Here is a 22,928-nt window from a genome sequence, read left to right as displayed (position 1 = left end):
CTCATTCTTTATTTCGCGCTGGCTCCTGAAATTTACAACGAGTATTCGTTGTAAAAGCAACCGCGGTGCAGCGTCAGCCGTGGTCACTGAGACAAATATAGGCCTAATTTGTTTGAGTCTATGCTGCAATACACGCAAAATGAAGTATAGCGCAGAATAACTGTGTTATTTTCCTTTTTTACTAATAGGCCAGTGGTAGGCCTATAATTGTTATGGTTTTGAAAAAAGCAAAACATATTAGAAATGTTTTGTGATATTTCGCGATCGACTTTGGTAAGCCAAATTACATGCGTCTAGATACTCCTTCGACCTGCTGTGTCCAAAAAAATACGACTAATTACATAATTATATAATAACTAAACTGGGTTTTCCTTGTGTAAGCTCCTCTCAGCGTTTCGTTAAAAAGCCACTAAAACAGATCTAATTTAATTCCTATAATTAACACAGCCTATACATTTATTTTCTGCAAAATATGATGACAGTGTACATTATCACAGCCTACTCTCTGTGATAACAAAAGAAAGCTTTAGCCTTATTGCAATAATAATAATAATAATAGTAGTAATAATAATAATAATAATAATAATGACAATAGGTTATTTTAAACTGAACACATATTCCTTATGTTGCCTGGCACCGCTGGAAAAATTCCACTACAATAGCAAGTGGCCAGATTCATGTTACTGCACAAAATAATAGCTTTGCCAATTAGCCTATGCATTTCACCCGAGAAGAAAGCAGCGCTGTAATTTTCATTAAAAATAAATTACATTTTCATCAAAGGACATGTTATGGACACACCGGTCATTACATGGGACATCTTGTTAAACCACCAACGAATTATCAGTCGTATTTCAAAGCATTTCCTAACTATTGAACAATTAAAGGGCATACAAGTAATGAATTACTATACAGTAGTCTATATCTTATTTCAGCATTAAGTTCCACCAACCAATGTTTCGCAACATCCCTAAAACAACAAACACAGAAAACTCTCGCGTCATTTCAATATTATACCAAATGTGGGCCATATATTGACCTTTTTAAAACAACATGATGCATGGATGTATAATGCAACTGTCATAAACACGTTGTATACGCTATGGCCTATGAAATTGTATATCTTGACAGTATCCTCATTTTATTCAAAAGAACAATGCATTGTGCTTGAGATGTGTGTGCGCGTGTGTGGAAGAGAGAGAGACTCTAGAGTGTGTGAGAGAGAGAGAGAGAAAGAGGGAAAGAAAGAAAGAACGAAAGAAAGAAAGAAAGGAAGGAAGGAAGGAAGGAAGGAAGGAAGGAAATTGATTATGTTTAAGGCCACAAAAGTTAGTCGTGTTTCGTCACTTTTTCCGATATATTTTTTTTATTGGCGCACCACATAAACAGATGTTGACTGCCCGTAAAATGATCCTCATAACAAGTTAATAATAATCTGACCACCCTAACCATGCTTTGTTTTGTGTCTTTCCAATGAATGAATGTTAAAAGCACTCTTCTTGTATAAGCACGAGAGCCATTTAAAAACTAAGCAGATGCACTTTATTTAGGAAAATAGCTAAACAGCGCCTCCAAGCGAACAAGTGGTATAAAATGTGTAGAAAGGAAAAGTTTGCAGTATTCCTGAAAAAATCACGATCCTATTGCGCCCTCTTCTGGTGCATTTTAGCGAAGAGTTTACCAACTTTTTGTATTAGTATTCTCAACATACATCCTTACAAAAAAGGAAGCTACATTGCAGAACCATCAAGTGTCTGATGCAAGACAGCATAACACTGTGAGAACACCCCTGTGCAATACCACTTAAATATCAAATGATTTAGGGTAGGCTACTTGATCTTATGTAAAATTAAAAACTTTGCATAAAAAATACTGAAAATACACAGAAGGAACTCAGTAAAACAAAAAAGTCAGTACCTATATTTCATTACTGAGATTCATACATTATCATTCATACATTTTCTTTTTTACTTCGTATGCACACCTTTATATTATAAATCTCAACCCTCCTCAGCTTGGAGGACACCAACGTTGCAAACATTTCTGGAGATGTGTTTTACTATTCTTTAAAGTAATATTCTTGTTTTTCAGCTGGGCTTTGCAGAAGGGATTGTGTTGCTCTACCTTTCACTTTGAAATACCCCCAAAATATGTTATTGGATTCAAGTCAGGAGACATATTTGACCAAGTCACAATTTTCTCTTTTTTCTTCTTGAGAAACTCTTGCGTGATTTAGCATTGTGATTTGGATCGTTATCATGCTGGAACATTCCTGTTTTGCCAAGCTTCTGGAGAGTCGGAGTCATCTTCTCAGCCAGTAGGCCTACTTATGTCCACAGGCAAAGCGATATTTATAAATGTCATCTCCTCAACACCATTCGCCTAGCCTGGTGACACCAGCCTACGTATTTCCGCCTGAATTGATTTCAAGCTCATACTCAGTCTCATAGACATGTATACATTATATATACAATGTTCAGACAACACCAGAACATTCTCAAATGTGGACCTTTGGGCTGTGTATGTCTGCATCATGTCTCAACATGGACATACATTGCCAGAGGAATTTCAAAGTCCTATTTTGACACTTCACAAAGATGGAGGATACAGGAAGATCGGTGACCAACTAAAAATCAGTCGAGTGGCAGCAGCACCTGCAGGTGTGTTCTGGTGTTGTCTGAACATTGTATATATAACCATGTCCATACAGTTAGGTTTATAGGTTAACCTAAACATGTGTGTCAGTGAGCAGAGGTGTATTCACATTTGAACTATTGCGTTTCTGCTGCTGATCCGAAGTTTAAACCGGGGGCCTTGGCAGGATAAGGCCAGGATCAATCGGACAGTGGGTGCTCATAGTCATAACGGCGGATATTTGTTGTCCTCCGTACCTCAGTGCTGGTGTCATCCTCCCCTCTAAGCCTCCGTAACATTTGTCACCACAGCACTCAGCACTTGGCTGTCAGGGACAGTTTATATCCACTCACATGCGTGTGGTGATGGGCGCGTTGGCTCACTTCCCCGCGCTCTGCTGGAACGGTGCGGGCAGCATGCGACGGTTGTGTCCTGTGATGAACTTAAACCTGTCACTTCCTCTCCTTATCCTATCGGTTGCGTAAAATACACATTTGACGCAGTGCACCAACAGCAGCGAAGCATTCTGTGCGTGAAGGGTTTATTTAAAGTGTTATATGTATTAATAGATAATTCACACTTAGGGATACATGCTGACCCCCAGTTGCAGAAAAACACGCTGGTAATTTAGACGCGTAAATCCTGTGACGCTGCTAATGACCCATTAGCTTTATTGAGATCCTTTCAGTACTGTAACATGATATAGCTAAGATGATGAAACTTCATTTACTGTTGAGTACAGAAGAGGAAGTCTGCTATAGGGCCGTGTTGGAGAAAACTAAGCAAATCAGTTTGGTAAATTGGAAGGTCAAGTCCAGTTTAGTGTGCACAACATAGGTCTGTATATCCGAGTATAAACTGCACGTGCCTTGTATAATGTTAAATAATGCTATCTTCAAATTATGTTGTAATGTATTTAGTAAAAATATTGACTCTGTAGGCTTTATGAACTCAAACCTTCAATACTCTTTCAAGTCTAATAATCCAAACAAATTATAATTAATTATATATTTGTACCTCTGATTTTTGCGATGTCTATTATGTACTTTTGTCAAAATGGCACATGGTGGGTGAAGCACAAGAGAAACCTGGCCATAAAGTCTTCTTCTATTCGATCTTAGCCTGCCTACCGTGCTTGATCAGGTGGTCTGTGGCACACACACACACACACTACGCTGTGACCGAAAAAGCTCTAAATATATCATCGTACAAGGCCCTTCTCGCTCTATTTTGGCTCTGTCCATTCAATCTTTCGCGACGCTGACAGGGACAAATTTACACGTACTGAGCACTTTGAAGACAATCAATCCGACTTTATTTGCATGCCTCTCAAATGCGCCGCTAGGCTCTCTTTAGCCAGCCGCCGTAGCTGTCATACGTTTGGGTCTTGCTCTCCGAATTACCCACATTGCACGAACAGAAAGATCTGAGAACGGGCCAGCTATTTAGGTTACACCTGTTTCCTCTCCTCAAGTGTCTAGTCATTTAGGTAACACAGGGGGGTCGTTTGAAGCATGAACCAAATGCTCCTTCAAACACATTTTGTTTCGTTCTTTTCATTCCTTCTGCTGCACTCTGTAGAATGGTAAGGTTTGTGATTGATCTGAATGGCACACACATACTACATATATTATTTATGTATGGGTCATGATAGAATAACTTTATCAGAGAGAAGAGTTACATTTTGTTATCTTGAGGAGTCAAAAGGGTACAGTTAGAAGTGATAGCATTTTATTGAGTATCCCTTTTCTCTTTGGATTGTAGACTGGTTCTGATAGTGTTCTGCACCTGTGATGTGCTCTGATAGTCCTTTGCACCTTAAAAATATCTGAACACACACACATCCCCACACAGACACACACAGACACACAGACACACAGACACACAGACACACACACACACTCTCACACACACACACACACACACACACACACACACACACACACACACACACACACACACACACACACACACACACGTATACACAGAAATACACACACACACACACACACACACACACACACACACACACACACACACACACACACACACACACATACTCACCACTCACTCACACACACACACACACACACACACACACACACACACACACACACACACACACACACACTACAGCTTTTCCAAAAACCAAATCCAGTCTCACTTCCAGAGCTTGATCTCTACATCTCATACACCGTTCCCCATCCCCCACCCACTCTCTCTGCTAAAAGAACTTGCCTTCATGTCAGTGTGTTTTCTGTTGAGTGTGCCCACATAGAGGTGTCCACAGTGACCTGTGAGTGCTAGGGCAGAGTAGTGGGCTGGCACGCCTGCAATGGAGCCAGATCCAGTTACTGGAGCCCCAGAGCTCACTACCACTTCCACCTGCTGCCCACTAGGAGAGGCAAGGGGACCGGGAGGAGGGAGACTGTTGCTTTCTGTAACATGTACTGTGTGATGATGCATGTGTCTACACGTGCAGACATACAAACACACATGCGCACATACACACACACACAGACACTCTCTCTCTCTCACATACACCCAGACACACACACTCGCACACACACACTCACACACACACAGGAAGAAGATTTGCTTGCACAACCCAGAAACTATTGTGGAACACATATGGCTCTGGAGTCTGCCACAAGTGTGCCAGATTCAGATCTGGGATCAGCCCGTGTATTTATATGCCTTCACAAATCACACTATGGCATCATTTGTAGGACTGAAGCCACTGAACCCACCTCAACCTCTGTAGTCCGCCTGCTGCCTTGGGTCAGGTAGAGGGGACAAGACAAAGAGAGAGAGAAATGACAAATGTGTGTGAGTGTGCGCACACAAACATGTGCATATGCACACATACACACACCCACACACAACCACTGAAGACACACATCCCAGAAGCATCCCAGTTTTGCTTCATTTGTATGGCTTTACACAGGGAGGCACATGCATAGAAGAGTTGCACGTTACGTACTGAAAATTAAAACTGAGTTGACCACTTGATCACTTGATACTTTGTTTTTTTCTAAATGGTTCTTCTTGGACCCCACATGAACGGGCACCTATCTGTGGGAGAGACACGGCTCTAGCCTGTGCCACCACAGTGAGTGCCAAACTCAGTTCCATGGTCAGCAACTCCTGAGCCTGCCTTCACAATCTGCCATCACGTGAACCTCAGTGCCAATGAAACACCTCCTCTGCTGGACAGCCTCATCTTGTCAACAAATGACAACTTTTTATTTACTGCCCTGGGAGAGGTGGGCGTGTGTGTGTGTGTGTGTGTGTGTGTTTGTGTGTTTGTGGGGGGGTGAGGGCACCTTTAATCCCTGTCCATCTCCCTGAAGTAAAAATATAGGCATAGGAAATCCAGTGTAAACCAATACGCAACTAAGCTGTCAGCACTCAGACAGGCCCCTGGTCGTCTGCTCTGATTACGCCCCCCAGCTAGGCCCCCCATGCCCCCCACCCCTCTGAGAGAGACGTCAGGTAGTGCCCCTTAGCCACAGGTGCCCACGGCCATGGGAAACAGACCATAAAACAGCCTGGTGATTGAGTGAAACAATGATGGAAGAGAGTTTTCTTTCCTAAGTAACCAGAAACGTGAACTTTTCAGTTTTCATTCTGAACCCACTGGATGGTTATCAGGATGAGGAGTGGGTTCCTTTGGCAACCTTTGGCACAGGGGAATTACTTTGTAGAAGCAGGAGACCAATGTAAGAGTGTGCTGACAAATCAACAACGTGCAGAGATGAGACAGTCAGTGTGGATGCGTGTAGGTCTGTGTGGATCTCTGACACTAGACAGTGAGATTGTGTGGTTGTATGTGATTTGACATTTTTCTGTTCGTAACTGTGTTGCCGCATATTTAGGTTTCTTTGGACCTGTGTCCTTATGTGAATGCTCTCTCCCTAGCTTATCCACTATCAGTTTGGTATGTATCATGTAAATATCATCTCATGTTTGTATGTATTGACCTGTACATTTTGAACTTCATGTTTGGTTTGTATCAGTAGTTTTAGTATCAGCACATTTATCAGTTTTTGTATGACAATTAAATATAGTATTAATATTAATTAATAGCATTAGTACTATATTGCCTGTAATAATACTGTAATTACACTGTAATATTTAATGATAATTAATGAATAATATTAAAAGTGATATACTAAGCTGAGCATACCTAAGTAGTAGTGGTAGCTTGATAGAGGTTCTCCATTGTGATCAAATCAACACTTGCACCACAGCCACAGCATAGCAATGAACAGAGCAATCAAGGCACATGGGATGAATGAAAATGAAATGAAAAATTCCAATCTACCAAGCACGGAAAACCAGAGTCTTAATGTGAGCCATGGTCAAAACCCCATTTCAGTGCTGGACAATACCTCCATGAGAACACATGAGAGCAGAGGAATGTGAAAGAGAATAATAAAGATGACAGGGTGAGGCTTATTGTTTTAAACTATTTTAAGCTGTGTAGATGCAGGCAGCTGGCTGACTGGCACTGAGTGACATTTAGTGTGCGTTTGTTGGGATGCGTGCAGTGAGCTCATAACAGTAAATGAAGTTGGCGCTATACACGTAATTGTGTGTGCTGTTTGAGGGGTTTTTATATCCACGGAAGTATGACCAGACCCACTTTAGGAGATGGACAACGGCTAGTTAGCATGTTGGCGCACGCTATAAGAAGCCAAACTAAATTTAGAAATATCTGTCCAAATCACAACAAATTAAGAATTGGCCCCTTTGTAAATGAGCAAAATAGACTCCCTACCTGCCAACCCAATTCAGATCAAGACAGCAGCATATGAATTACCTTGTGGACCAACTCCTTGCATACTGCACAGGTGAGCTAGAAGATAGATGATAAGTCAACAAGTGCACACAGTACCTTTAAGTCAAGATAAAAAATAGATTAGAAGAGGTCTGACCTTCACCTTTGTCCATCCCTGTAAACCTGCTGAAGTGTTTTATCAGTGTTTAACTAAGGAATTTCCACTTCAAATTCATTCATTCTGGAACTGCATTATATTAAAACACTGAATTTTATACTTTACTCTTCTTGCTGGCCACCCTCCACCTTCATAATATCAAAAAAAATAAGTTTACAAAGGACAGGCAACATCTGTTTCTATGGTTTATTTCTGGTAAGCACTGTCTTCTGAAACTACTAAGTGAACACAGTTTTAATCACCACTATGTGCATTATGGCATCTTATGACATCTCAAAAATGGGAATAATATAATGTAATGTTTGGAATAATGTATTACGAAGAGGGCCCTTCAAAGTTAAGCATGTGGCAATGGCAACTATGACAACTATTCCAGGGCTATATAACATAACATATGTTATATGTATAGTTAGCACTCTGAGATTCTGCTGGAATGAAGAGTGCACTACAAATAAAATGAATTATTATTATTATTATTAGTATTTTTTTTTTTGCAGATGGATGTCTTATGCCAGTGGCATCAACATGCATGATCTGTTTCCAAAATGCCATTGACCCTTGTGTAGTCTTTGTAACATGTATGTGAATAAGGATGTGTACATATCATATACATATTTCATATATATACATTTGAAAGGTATATATGAAAGGTACGCCAGTGCCAGTTATGTTTACACGTGTGTGTGTGTGTGTGTGTGTGTGTGTACGTGTACGTGAACGTGAACGTGTACGTGTACGTGTGCGTGTGCGTGTGCGTGTGCGTGTGCGTGTGCGTGTGCGTGTGCGTGTTTGTGTGTGTGTGTGTGTGTGTGTGTGCGTGAACGTGAACGTGAGCGTGTGCGTGTGCGTTTGCGTGTGCGTGTGCGTGTGCGTGTGCGCGTGCGCGTGTGCGTGTGCGTGTGCGTGTATGTGTATGTGTATGTGTGTGTGTCTGCACGTGAGCAAAATACACACTCCCCGTAGGGAAGTCAAGGGCACCCAGTGACAGACTCATCAATGGGTGAGGCGTGCGGTGACAGGTGGCTGTGTGTGTGTGTGTGTGTGTGTGTGTGTGTGTGTGTGTGTGTGTGTGTGTGTGTGTGTGTGTGTGTGTGTGTGTGTGTGTGTGTGTGTGTGTGTGTGTGTGTGTGTGTGTGACGGGGTGAACAGGTGTCTCTTTTTTCATCAGAAAGTACGCATGGGAGCAGCGTGCCACCGCAGAGCCGGCTCTTTACCCACCCAAACGAGGATGGCGAGTGCCTGGCACGTCTGTGGTTCGGCGCCAAGATTAAATGAACTGTCAGGCTACTCCTGGTGAAGGGTGGTGAGCGTTGGTGACAGGATCTTTTGGGGGGTGAGGCTTTCAAGCGTCTGCAGGGAGCATGTAAGCACTGCTGGGGTCAAGGTTGGGCTACATACATCAGGAAAGAAACAAACTGAGAGACAGAGAGAGAGAGAGACAGAGAAAGAAAGAGAGAGGGAGAGAGAGAGAGAGAGAGAAAAGAAGAGAGAGAAAATACATACAGAGAATACAGGGAGGACAGATGTTCTGCATTTTTTCTGTTTTAATGTTTTCTAACACTGTTTCCCTTTGGATGGTCATGGCAATACAGCATACTGAATTGAACTGAATTGAACTGAATTGAACTGAATTGAACTGAATTGAACTGAATTGAACTGAATTGAACTGAATTGAACTGAATTTACAGAGAGAAAATGAATGGGCAGCAGAAAGAAAAGAGAAAAAGAAAGAGAAAAAGGGATCCAGAGAAAGAAGGGGGTGGGAGGGGGCTTGTTTGATTCCTGCTATGCTATGCAGGAATGCCAGGTCAGTGCAGGACATGTTCGCAAGGGATAGCTGGATGGGAAGAGGGCCTTCCTGGGGTTACTGGAACCGTGAACCGGGCCGAGTGTTTGTGGATGAAATGACCCAGTCCATGCACACCCGAGGGCAATAATGTGTACCCCCACCCCCACCCCCTTGTCAAGACTCCAATATCAACTCCATTAGCAGCTCATGTTGTGTTGATATTTGCATGGAGACTAAACTGGACCACGTAGTGCTGAACAGCGGGAAAAAAACAGAGAGCAAGAGAGGGAGGAAGAGAGACAGAGGGGAGGGAGGACATAGGGGTAGAGAGAGAAACAGAGGGGGAGAGAGAGAGACAGAGAGAAAGAGAGGGATACAGAGAGAAAGAGACAGGGGAGAGAGAGAGAGACAGAGGGGGGGGCAGAGGGAGAGAGGGGGGAGATAGAGAGAGACACACACAGAGAAAGCGAGGGAGACAGAGAGAGAGAACTGGGGAGCTTCCACAAGCCATTAGCAATGCTCTTATGTCAACTCTCTTATGTGACATGTACATGATTACTGATGCTGGCATTGGGACGGAAATATGTCATGCATACTAAAATATGTCAACATCCAACGCAGGTGTTTTAATTCAAATGAAACAAGGAACCTATAATTATACTCTCCAACAGACATGCTGTACAAGACATACAATGAGCTTAAAATAAAGCTGCACAAACAGTGAGGTATGACAGGGCATCACATGACTTATTATGGTTATGGGGGTGTTAGTTCCATGTCTGTGACCTGCACATGATGTGTTGATAAACAGCACAGAACATACAATCACCCTCCTGTATAGCGGTTGGCCGATGGATCCAGATCTTGTCTGTTATTTATTCTCCTGTTTTAGCTCCTTTTTGCTTGATGTGAGTTGTGTCTTTATCTGCCATATCTTGTACCATTTGTATCTGAATGTGCTCCGTGGGGAAAAAACACAATGACATTGTGATATAAGCATTAAAGAGAAACACGTAAAGTGAATCAAAATCTGAATCAGAACAGTGCCAGTTAGAGTCAGCTGCTGTCTGGGTTCTACCCTCACTGTCTGTTCTCTAGAACCTTCTAGGTTATCAGACTGTCTACTCGAGAACCTTCTAGGCTGTCAGAGAGTATCCATCAACAGCAGCCTGAATTATTGATAGGCCATGCTTGACTTTCAGGGGCTTTAGCTGACGAAGAAGCACTCAAACACACGGTCCAGAATGGACCAGCCTGCGTGTAGATGTGAATCCCAAACCATGTCCATCCACACCTCACAGCATCATAGTGCAAATAGACAGAGCTTTTTCTTCTTTGTGTCTAAAATAAGAATTCAGGGGTATTTCCATTTCTCCTACACGGTTACACATCTTTGTTAAAACATGAGGACTCAAAGCTAAAACTTTTACCTCCTTTTTACAAGGTTCACATAAAGGTGAATTTCTAAAGAATGTTTTCAGTGGAAGATAATTTTATTTATTCATTGAGATCCGAGTGTGTTAGTTTGTTTATGCTTACAAAGAGGAGTATCACTCATGATTTGAGAATCACTAATAACTTTTAACTTTGCATCTAATCAGACGTCCACGTAACAACTGACCAATTGAGAAAGGACCATCTTACCCATTAGGAAATACTTATAGCTATCCCAGGGGAGTCCTTCAGTAATTCATGTTAATCACGTCATGTTAATCACGTCATGTTAACATAATGTCACATTCACCTTTAAAGTGTTTGAAATCTTGAACCTTACCCCATGAAAATGAACCACTGAGATAACATATGATCACTCAAATTGTTCAGGAATTTGATCAGGATTTGGTCTTGATCATAGAGGCCGGTGGGGTTTACAAAGTCTCGAAAACAACTGTAGTCCCTAGTCACATCGCACAGCATTTTGCTACAGGGGCTGCCTGTGTGGAAACTCCCAAAAAGGTGAAGCCTGGGGACCTGAGTGATCTATCTAATTTCATGACAGTCCTTTCGGATTGCAGGGAGGTGGGTTAAAGGTGCAGTTTTAGCTGTCCAAAAAAAATGCTCGAAGACACACACTTCTTTTAAAGTGGAGTGCACTTTATGCACGCCCTGCAATCAACACGAGACTTCATGCATGAACCAGAGACTCCCTGATGGACCGAGATGGAGTGTAAAGGATGAGACTACACACAGCATTCTTCTGAGGCACCTCAGACCGGAGCAGATGGAGCCTTGAAGTGTGTGTGTGCAGTGTGTGTGTGTGTGTGTGTGTGTGTGTGTGTGTGTGTGTGTGTGTGTGTGAATGTGCATATGTGTGTGATCACTGGCTGAAGGGGGAATCAATCAGAATGGCCAGCCAGTTCACACACATACACACACACACACACACACACACACACACACACACACACACACACACACACACACACACACACACACACACACACACACACACACATCTGGAGATTACCTCAGCGGCATAGCTGGAGGCGTCTAGCCTAAAATGGATGTCCCCACAATCTAGAGAGTAAACATCACTTCAGAGTTTCCAGTGAAGCCATCCGTCAGCTCTTTCAACATGTACAACAATTTAAGGCAACCACCCAGGCAGCACACACATCCATGTGCAAAGACAGAGAAACACCAAGCCACCTATTTCTCCCTCGCCGACACAAGAAGGGAAGACGGTAACATTAATCAGAGACACCAGAGAAAGATTTACACCTTTTCTACACTACTTCAGTATTACACAAACTCAATGAAAGGTATGTAAGGAATGGGCTATTAGATGAAGAGGTGACTAGAGTGAAACAAACCTGGCTATGGATACATTTAGAGAGTAATGGTCCTCGTAAGTGGTAATGATAACACTTTGAAAAAACACAAAATGCAGGGAATTAGCACTCACATAGAATTTGATATCTTAGTATAGTATGCTGGCTTTCAAGAATATAATTCAAATGTGATCTCACTGCAGGGTGCTATATGTGTCTAATCCATGTTGTTTGTCTAATCTCTTTAACTGCTGAAAATTCATCTCAATTGTGACATTTTATTTTAAGATATGAAAATCTGATATTGTTAATGAGCCATAAGATACAGTAAAGCAGCAAAGTGTGTTTACTGAATTAATCTCTCTTGCTCTTTCTGTGTGTGTGTGTGTGTGTGTGTGTGTGTGTGTGTGTGTTTTCTTGTGTGTGAGCTCGTGTGTATGCATGCATATGTGAATGGAACATGACATTATGTGTGTCAGTACCATGACTGAATAAACATCGCCCCCTCAGTGAATATGAGAATAAGATAATAATAGCAGGCTCATTGCTCTGCCATGTCCATGTCAGTATGAGGAACTGTAGCCATTGTGCAATTGGCTCAGTTTTTCAGCTAGCCATAATGACATGTGCACTGAAGTCTGTGATGGTCCTGGGGAGATTGCTTTTACCCAAATGTGCCATATTATTGCAGCCCATTTGTGCTGCAGTCATTTACAGTGCCCTGCTTATATAGCTACACTATATGAACACCAGAATAACACTTTGGGAAAAATTATAAATATGGAATGAAATGATTTCCCACAGGGATTTCAAAGTCTGAAAGAGGAGAACAATATGCAAACATTGCATGGTGGGAGATATTGGGAAACGGTCTTTTGATTACATCACTGAAATTACTGTTAGCAACATTATCATTTAAATCTAGCAGTGTTTTGGCAACAAAAAATGCAATTCATCCCGTTTTCTTGTGCGTAATGCTAAGTGAACCTTTTAAAACTGACCCGCCACCTGTGGAGTTCGTCTACCAAATCTATATGTTGGACTCGCTGATTGTCTGGCTGAAAGTTCAGTTTGGTTTTTAAAGCAGCTGCAGAGAGAAGAGAAGAATAACTGGCACTGCCAAACGACCTCTTATTCCCGATATGAAATATGTATGTAGTCTGATTATCTCCAAACATGTTTCCTCGTGCGTAAAATGCGGCACATCTGCATCCTGTGGACTCATTGAAAGATGCGCACCCGCAAATCAGTTTGCGCAAAATAAATAAATAAATGAACCTGCGCAGGACTACTCTTTCTGAAGGGGAATCCTGATGAGATAGCGCGTCCTTCAGAACTGAGGCATGCATCAAGCAGTGAGATCATTCGTGTTATAAATATCTCCTTGCCAGTGGAACTCCTCTCTACTCCAGCGAGCGAGCGCGAGCGGCCAGGGTAATGCCCACCAGAGCTGCAAGTGCATGCGTGCGCGCACGGTTCCTCGTGCAGACGACCCGAGACCGACGCAAAAATGCTGGAAGTGGACTCCTAGCGCGCAAAAAGTGTTCCGTCGCGGAAGAATGAATGTTCCTCTCTACGTTGTTCTCTTCGCTCAGCTGATTCGCGCCGCTGCTGTGACTGGATCTATCCGCGTTTCCCCGGAGCAGCAACTGCTGGAGGCTAGCATATCAGGACGCAGGACGGGGAGACTGTACTGTAGGGTCGGCATCGGTTTCCACCTTCAGATTCATCCCGATGGCAGAGTAAACGGGAGCCATGAGCCCAATCAGTTGAGTAAGTTCAAAATAAAAAGGTTAAGTATTCCTTTTAACATTGATAATATACATGGGCTCACAGTTATGAACTGTTGAACTTCTGTACATGAGATTAAAAAAAAACATTGCCAAGGCACCTACAGCACATGCGTCATTCTTTGTACCTTGTCCTCTATGAGTAATAAACTATCCAGTGCGCATTTTTAACAATGTAAAATTTCGCAACTGAAATTAGCTCCAACGTGTACAGGTCATGCTCGCACAAGATTTTAAATACATCCCGTGGCTGCAAAAGTACCCGCGATTAATCCAAGGCATACTTCTCTTGCCTTCCCTTGAAATACGATCGTGAGCCTGGGCACCAAAACATTACACTAGAGCCGTTCCAAATAGATACGCAATGACACTGATGCGATGTGACTTCTCCGGTCCCGGTTAGTTACGTGTCAGGCGTAGGTATGCCGCTCCGTGAGTGATGTGAACCCTGGCGGAGCTCTCGGGCCTGGGGTGCCTGTAAGAGCCTGTTTGTATGTATTGGCAGGTAGGGCTAACAGGTGCGAATGCTCGGAAGAGTGGCTGTGATCGTTCCCATGCCATGTGCAGGATAGTTGTTATCCATTGTATAATTTGAGACATCCCGTCTGGTTAATGTGATGCCGTGTAACATGAGTGAAGTGGGGAGATTGCCACACATAATTATGACAAAGTTATAAGGGACCAGCAGTTTATGGGGCAGCAATGGAACCGGAATGGTTTATCATCAGTCATTTGCAATATATTAAGGAGGCCAGTGATGCAGTGAAGGTAGGGGCTGAGTTTTTTGCTTTTAAAACATTTTAGTTCAAAGAAAACGGTTTGGATCCAAGTGTCATGCTTCATATTACCAACACTACAGTGTGTATATGGCAACAGTGCACATAACTGGAACCCTCCATGGGGTAAATTCAGTTTAACTACTTACTACTTGGATCATTTGCTCTTGTACCATGAGTCTATGTAGGTGTTCTGTTGTTTACTAACTGTTATATGACAGGATGGCCAGTACTCAAGCACAATGCCCCGACAGAGTGTCAGCATTGAGGTGTGAGAACGATATGTTATTGTATTGTAAGTTTTTTTTTATATATATATATATATATATATATAAAAAATATAAAAAATATATATAAAAAATATAAAAAATATATATATATAATGTGTTTGTATAATATGTTTTTTTCCCTTTCACTCTGCATTCCTGTGTATATGTACTGTTTCTCTGATGTGCATTCTAAGGGGACTGGTTTATTCACAGTGCCCTATTCATGTTAGATGTTGAAAGGGACAGTCAGGTTTAATGCTGCACGGTAAGGCTACAGGATTAAGGTGATGCTGAGAATGTGTGCTGTCATCCTGACAACAGGTGTACTGGAGATCTTCGCAATCTCTCAAGGTGTTGTCGGGATCCGAGGAGTTTTCAGCAACAGATTTTTGGCCATGAACAAGAGAGGACGTCTACTTGCCACAGTAAGCAAACACTCATCTTAATGCATCCCATTCCCAAATTACGAACAGGACACAGATACACAGCATGCTACTGATGGGGTTCTAATGGGAATTCAATCATAACTTTTTTAAATGGCTTTACATTTTAAATGTTGTTTCAATAATACAGACACCTTAAAACCCTGTAGCATTTACATATGTAGGCAGTCAATTTGGTCACTGGCAGTTGTGGCTAGCAGAGATCAGGCTTGCAGAAACCTGGCACCTCTGCCTTCGGTTTTCTGCTTTGCTTCAATGAAAATGACATGTAAATAAGAACCACGCGCAGCTGTGTGTATGGCTGCTCTGTCGGCACCTGGAGGTCACTGTTGTAGCTACTCCGCTTAGGTGATGTCCATCGTTTATGCAAAGTTTTGATGTTGGTCAGGGGCAGATCACCCTCACTATGATAATCTATGAGTTGTGATCCCCTCGCTAGCAGCCCGTTTGTGGACATTCGGACATATCAGATTCATATTTACATTTATTTACACTGCATGCTCGTCTTCAAAACAAATCAAAACAAAAAAAACCTCATTCACAATGCAAGCCACTTCTGTATACACACGCCTCACTCCGGCACCTGGCTTAGCAAGCTATGGTCGGCCGCCTGACACAAGCCACTGCTTATTAGCATGTGTTAATGGGAAAAACAGATTGAATCAACGTTCACAGGATAATGGATAGTATTGTGCGGGAGAAACTAGAAGGGAAAATAAATGTCAGTCTACTGGTTAAGTGAAGCAGAAGCATCGGCTCAGCAGAGACAATGACTCAAGCCAAAGACTGTACAGCACTCAGGAATCCCACTGCACTTGCAGAACAGAGAGCTTGGAAGAGAAAATGCGGCACTTGTGTCTAGTCATTTACGTCTAGTATGGGTTTTTTTTTGGTTTATATGGGAGCAAATGTCGTTTAGTTGAGTCTTGCATGGGTCTTTCAAGGTTAAGTGCAGCAGAACTATTATTAAGTGGAGCCAAAAGGAGTTCTACTGTGTAGGAACGTGAAACAGACAATGTGTCCCAACTTGTATAGAATATAAAACTGAACATCAGCGTGCGTTCCTATGAAAGTTGGTCTGAGGGTGCCATTCGGGAAATATTAACTGGGCCATACCATGCAGAGTTTAACTCTTGGGCCCACTCCAAAACAGCCTGCCTATGCCCATATAAAATGCCCATATAAACCTGCGGTGTTGAATTCCACAGCCTTTACGACAGTCATCATACGATAGTGTGTCTGTGTACTCAGGAAAGGTCTTAATATCTTCCCTTTCGTGTGTCCTCTTTAAGAGCTCGATGGTGGCAATGTTTCAGAACCTCTGGGCTAGGGGTCACTGCAAAGCACTCCTTCCATTTCCTCTTCACTGTACACTCCAGACGACGCAGCAGCTGATGCATTGTTGCCTCTGAAGTCCTCCTGTCAAAATGTCGCTCGACTGTATCAGCCACTCAGATACACAGAGAGTGTCAGCGTGTAAATTTGACAAAAAAATAGACAGAGAGAGAAAGTAAGATGGAAAGGGCAGGAGTGTGGTGTTTGAGAGATGAGAGAGAGAAAGAGAGAAGGAGAGAGAAAGAGAGAGCGAGAGAGAGAGAGAGGAGAAGAGGTGACTAAGAGAAAGAGACAAAGATGGAGGTAGAGAGGTGGAAGGTGAGTCAGAGAGTCTGGGAGAGTTTGTGTGAGACACTGAAGAGAAGCAAGTGAGAGTGAGGTAGGAAATGGTGTGTGTGTCTGTCTTTCTGTCTGTGTGTGTGTGTGTGTGTGTCTGTGTGCGTGTGTGTGTCTGTATGTGTGTGTGTGCGTGTGTGTGTGTGTGTGTGTGTGTGTGTGTGTGTGTGTGTGTGCATGTGTGTGTGTGTGTGTGTGTGTGTGTGTGTGTGTGTGGTGAGGGGGGCAAACAGAAAGGGGATGAGGCAAAGAAACAAAGAGAGTGGATGACTGAGTCAAAGAGATTGATGGAGACAGAAAGTGGGAGACAGCGAAGGAATGAGACAGCGAGGGTGAGCGAGGGAGCAGAGGAAAGCATGAGAGAGAGAGCAAGAGAGAAAGAGAGACTGAGTGAGAGAGAAAGAAAACACATAAATCTAAAGATGAGCCCCTAATCCACCGCAGACATAAGCAACAATCAGGGCAGCTGTGGCAGATCCATCAGTTGCGAATTAGCCCCTGATTCTCCCCAGCCCCGGCTACAGTTGCAGACGCTTGTTTAATGGCCTCCTTCAGAGCTCAGTGCCCCTGCTCCGCGCACGCGGCCTCAGCGAGGGGGTGGGGGAGGAGTGTGGCGGTCTGAGTGTATGTGTATGTGTATGTGTGGGTGGGGGGGGGTCGAGTATCAGGTGACACACACCGTCTTATGTAGTTGCGCCGCTGTCATATTTAATATTTAGATGTTTTCGCAAGCGGGCGATTTATCAGCCGAGCGGCGGTGCAGGGGACAGATGCACGCTGCTCGCAGTGACCCGACCCAGCACGCCATTACAAACATAATCTTCCCAAAGGTCACAGGGTCACCTGGATTTATTGAGTAAACACTGAGAGAGGGAGAGTCAGTGAGGGAGTTTATGAGAGGAAGATACACAGAGAGAATAAGAGAGAGAGAGAGAGAGATAGAAACAGAGAGTGAGAGAGGGAGAGAAAAACAGAGCGAGAGAAAGAGAGAGAGAGAGAGAGAGAGAGGAAGAGGCAGGCAAGGTTCCAGACAAGGTTACATTAAGAACGTGGATAACAACCCTCATTTCCCTCTTATCATTGCCCCTTGCTGTCCAAGAAAATGAAGGACTTCAGAAAAGGAAGGCGTGCTCTCTTGGGCCAGCCGTCTCCATAGACCCCACTTGACCCTTGGCCAGACCTGGACCAGACCCGGGCCAACTTTCTAGACTCTAGATCCACACACACACACACGCACGCACGCACACACACACTCACACACACACACACACACACTCACACACACACACACACACACACACACACACACACACACACACACACACACACACACACACACACACACACACACACACACACACACACACACACACACACACACACACTCACACTCACATCTCACATCTCACATTTCTCTCTCAGAGAGAACCATGGGAAAGGAAGTGATGCGGAGCGGCATCGGACGGCCACAAATCACTCCGGCCTCAGGCAGGTTAAACAGCTGTGACATGGCCGGGGGTTTTACTGCTGGACGCCTACTGCCCACTACCTACTGCCTCATTCCCCGCGGTCGTCACATAGGCGTTTCATATGCCGCCATGCACTCCCTTAAGCTTGGAGGAATGTCCGTGTAATGCCACCAACTGGAGTCTGTCTGGGAGGGGGGGGGGGGGTTAGCCATTTAAACAGCCCCCCCTTTGAGCTGCTTGTCAAAGCTTGACAGAAAGCACATCTGTAAGGGGACGGCTGACTGTCAGACATATTGTTGTTCAAGAGCATTGACGTAATTATCTGTTGTCCTAAGCCCTGAGAAGTCTCTGATTAAAATGCAAAATAACACCCTGAGGCAGTGGTGGTGGGGCGGGTGCAGAGAGATGGACTCTTGGCGTTTGTGTTATGGCAGGTCTGGCTGTGACTGGCATGTTTAGAAAATATTGTAATGGCTCCGTTTTTCTGCTATGCTGCACTCTTCGACATAGCAGAACTGTTGTTGTTTTTACAGCATCCAGAGGTTAAGCAAGGCCTGTCGATGATGAGAGAGCAGTCATCCCTGCGCTCACATCGTGATTTCCCAGAAAATGTATTTTTAGCGTTTATGCGAAGTGCTTCGCAAAAAGATATCCCATTATCCCAATTAAGGCTGAGACGAAATACAGGAAAAGCTCTTCATACTAAATTGTTATTGTTGCCAGGGGCCAGGTTCATTGCCTATGTTTCCCCATTTGTTTTTAATCATTAGTCATTTTCAAGAATTGCTGGGAGGGTCGCTACATTTATCGAACTGGAATGGCATCAACACCTGCCCTGACCATACCTCTTAAGCGTGTCTTTCTAGTCAAACATGAAGAGATGACGTAACGGGAAACGCATGTCTAAGTGTGGGTTGGGTACTCCATAAAAATGTACAGCCTGGAGCTCTGGCAGAGGCGTTGACCTTTAGGGTTACGACTGCATTTGTGAAACCTAAGCCCACTGCGGGTGCCCCCCCCCCCCCCCCCCCCATGAACCAAAATGATTGGCACAAAATCACAGCTTATGTCTTCCCCTCCCTCCTTCTCCCAGTCCCTGCCCTGCCCGGGATAAAGTTATTTCACGGATTAATGAGTTTTCAGCTTGTACAAAGGCAACCCTAGCCCCTGTCAGTCACGGACACCCTTTGATAGGCCAGAGTCATTTTGATGACTTTGAGCCTAGCGCAGATAAAAGTAAGTCCCCTGTTATTATCCGGTACCCCCAACCCACTTCCCCCTTCCCTGCGTCCCATTCTGCGGGATCAGGGGCTGTAATCTTGCGGGCTTCATTTCATTAGCCTTCATCGTTCGGACTAACTCAATCACTGTGCCGCGTGGCTCTATCTGCAACCAGCTGCAAACCCTGGCCATGGACAATGCACCCATGATGATAACAGGCTGGACGGACGCGGCGCGAAAGCCTTTGTCACTGCACTAGTTTCTATTTCTGGATTTAAAAAAAAGTTGAAACGCGAGATGATAATGGAAATTAGGTAGCCTACACAGCCATGGTCGCAGAAGTCTCTGTTGGTCTTAGTGAGACCAACATGGAACTGAGTTATTAAACTAAAAGTTTTATTATGGAATGTTCAGGAGCAGGTTGGATGACCAAGGTGTTGAAGGTGTTAAAGTCAAAGTATCATAATGTGCCTGATCTCGCTGCCTATACATTGTGCGGATATACTTCTTTAAAAAGCTGTAGACCTATTTATTCAAATGTTAAGTTTTTTACACTTTTTACAGTGGTAATCTGGTGTTTTGACAGAACATTTCTGGGGAGGAATGTAAATATGAGGTTAAGATTTATGATCTTTTTTGGGCTAATATCTCTTTGTATTTCACCACTCATATCCCTCTCACGGCTGAAGCTCTCACTGTTTGCTATCTATTGGGACTATCAGCTATAACTGAAAATTAGATAATCATAGATAATCGGTACTATTTATCCCCCAAGATGATTCCCCAAGAGTCTATTTACTTTTCAGTCATGCCTGATTGTCACAAGAGAGGTCAAAGGAGTGATAAACACCAAACAGCTAGAGCTTAGCAGTAGCTTTTACTATCCAATACATCAACTACATTGGGCTCAACAACACATTTCCCCATGATGACACTCTCCTTTCTGGAATGATTGTTATCTTGGGGATAATTGTTCTACTGCCTGAGGATGAAGCAATGTAGCCAACTGTCTTGAATATCTTGTAGCCCGCGTGTGTGTGGGGAAGAAAAAAAAACTAAACGTTTATTCGATGAGTAGTTCCCAGAAAAGGACTCTCTTGGTGATTTCAGTTTCTCAGACTTAAAGGCAATTATCTAATTAACGAGCAGCAGGAGACAAATAGCGTAGGTAACAGTGCACTAAGTCAACACCAAGCCCAGATGGGTCCCAGCTGAAGGCTTGGACCAGCCTGCGACAGGGAGCCTGAGCATCGTTTGCTTACTGTGATTAGTGCGGTGTTTAATGCCCAAAGGTTCGACTTTCAGTGTCAGCCCTAATTTATCTGCTGCTCGACGCCTTGCATGCTCGTCATTATGTTCACATGTATGCATGCATATGCTGTGTGCCTGCGGGGCTGATGGAAGGTTAAACATATGCGCCGCTCCTTGGCCCGCCTCTGGAGCTGTCAGTGTCCTGTCAGTCCGGCTGCTTGTTCCTGGGTGGGTTTGTTTGGTTTTGTTTATTGTATTATATTTCCCTCTCTCCCTCTTTCTCCCCCTCAGGAGACGTTCACAGAAGACTGCAAATTCCGGGAGCGTTTCCAAGAGAACAGCTACAACACGTACGCGTCGCTGGCCCACGGAGGGCGCCGGTCGGGACGGCAGTGGTACGTGGCACTCAACAAGCGCGGCAAGGCCAAGATGGGCTCAAGCCCGCGGGTCAAGGCCCAGCACGTGTCCACTCACTTCCTGCCTCGCTTCTCGCTTAATGAGAGGGTCCAGCATGGGTTCACCATCACTGAGCGTGGCCAGGAGACCAAAACTCCACCACACCGGGACTCTCCTAAAGCTCCTGCACCAAAGACATCTATCGGTACTAGACAGAGGCAGACCCAGCCTGTTAAATACTGGCCCAAGTACCGGTTTGGGTGAAACACACTTCGTTCTAAAGCGGGACTAAGGATGGGGACAGAAAGAGGTGTTGTGGACTTCAGGTGCCATGGAGAAGCAGATTCCTATTTGGGAAGTTTCTGGACGAGTCACGTTCAGAGCTTGTGAAGCATTCCGAGCGTTACTTAAGTGTCAACCATAGAGCTGGTTGGTCCAGTCATGGTATGGTAGTGGAAGAATGGACAAAACAAATACTGTGCTTTGCCCGTGTGTATGAACAGGGTATATTCTTCCCAACATGCCACATAAGGTGTGACTGAGAACAGAGGAAACTATCTGCCTTTGTGTTCATGATATTTTATTTTATATTTTGTACAAAAATGGATGTACTTCCTGGTGCATAAGACAGCATACTTTATCCTACAGACTTAATTCAAGCTGTTTTAGAAGAGGTTTATCCCTTTTTATTTATACTACCAAAGGAAAATCCTCATTTTTATATAGTAATTTATATAGTCACATAACTCTGTAAATGCTGTATTTAAATTTTGCAACATGAACTTCATACTTTATAAATATTCATCATTAAATAAAAAGCAAACACAATTTTGTATTTTTCATGTAGCCCACAGTGTGAAATGACTTGATAAACTCTCAAGAATAAGTCTGATTGTAAAAGCTGAAGATCCAGTTTCCCCACAGGACAACTGCAGAAGCCCATTAAAACTATCATTTCAACTAGCTGTCTTGCAAACACACACACACACACACACACACACACACACACACACACACACACATATATACACAGAAATACACACACACACACACACACACACACACAAACACACACACACACACACACACACATATATACACAGAAATACACACACACACACACACACACACACACACACACACACACACACACACACACACACACACACACACACACACACACACACACACACACACACACACACACACACACACACACACACACACACACACACACACACACACACACACACACACACACTCACCATAAAAGCATCCCATCCTGACCTGGCAGCATTCCGCACAGGAGAGGCGTTCCATGCGGATAAAGATGTCTCTCTGGAGCCGCTCCTCTCCGTGATGTGAGGGAGCAGGAAGCCCACGGCCCCCCGGCCCCAGCTCCGGCCCCAGACATGACTGTAGTCGTCTGCGTATCGAATGGCAGGCGGCAGTGGAATGCTGTGGCTCACGGCAAAGCTCCAGCACTG

At 43.8% G+C, this 22,928-nt stretch overlaps 1 protein-coding gene across 1 annotated transcript; it reads left to right on the top strand.

Annotated features, from left to right (window-relative positions):
* Positions 1–13,714: 13,714 nt before the first annotated feature.
* fgf5 (fibroblast growth factor 5) lies at positions 13,715–21,705 on the top strand (the record flags this gene model as incomplete). The annotated part of the gene is made up of 3 exons (XM_080852667.1): positions 13,715–13,928; positions 15,312–15,415; positions 21,337–21,705. 3 exons carry the CDS (start codon positions 13,715–13,717, stop codon positions 21,703–21,705), a joined length of 687 nt encoding a protein of 228 aa, XP_080708793.1.
* Positions 21,706–22,928: the final 1,223 nt, after the last annotated feature.

The sequence above is a fragment of the Sprattus sprattus genome (assembly GCF_963457725.1).
Source record: "Sprattus sprattus genome assembly, chromosome: 15".
Taxonomy (NCBI): Eukaryota; Metazoa; Chordata; class Actinopteri; order Clupeiformes; family Clupeidae; genus Sprattus; species Sprattus sprattus.
The sequence above is the reverse complement of the archived record's forward strand: the minus strand, read 5'-3'. Positions and strand labels throughout refer to the sequence as shown.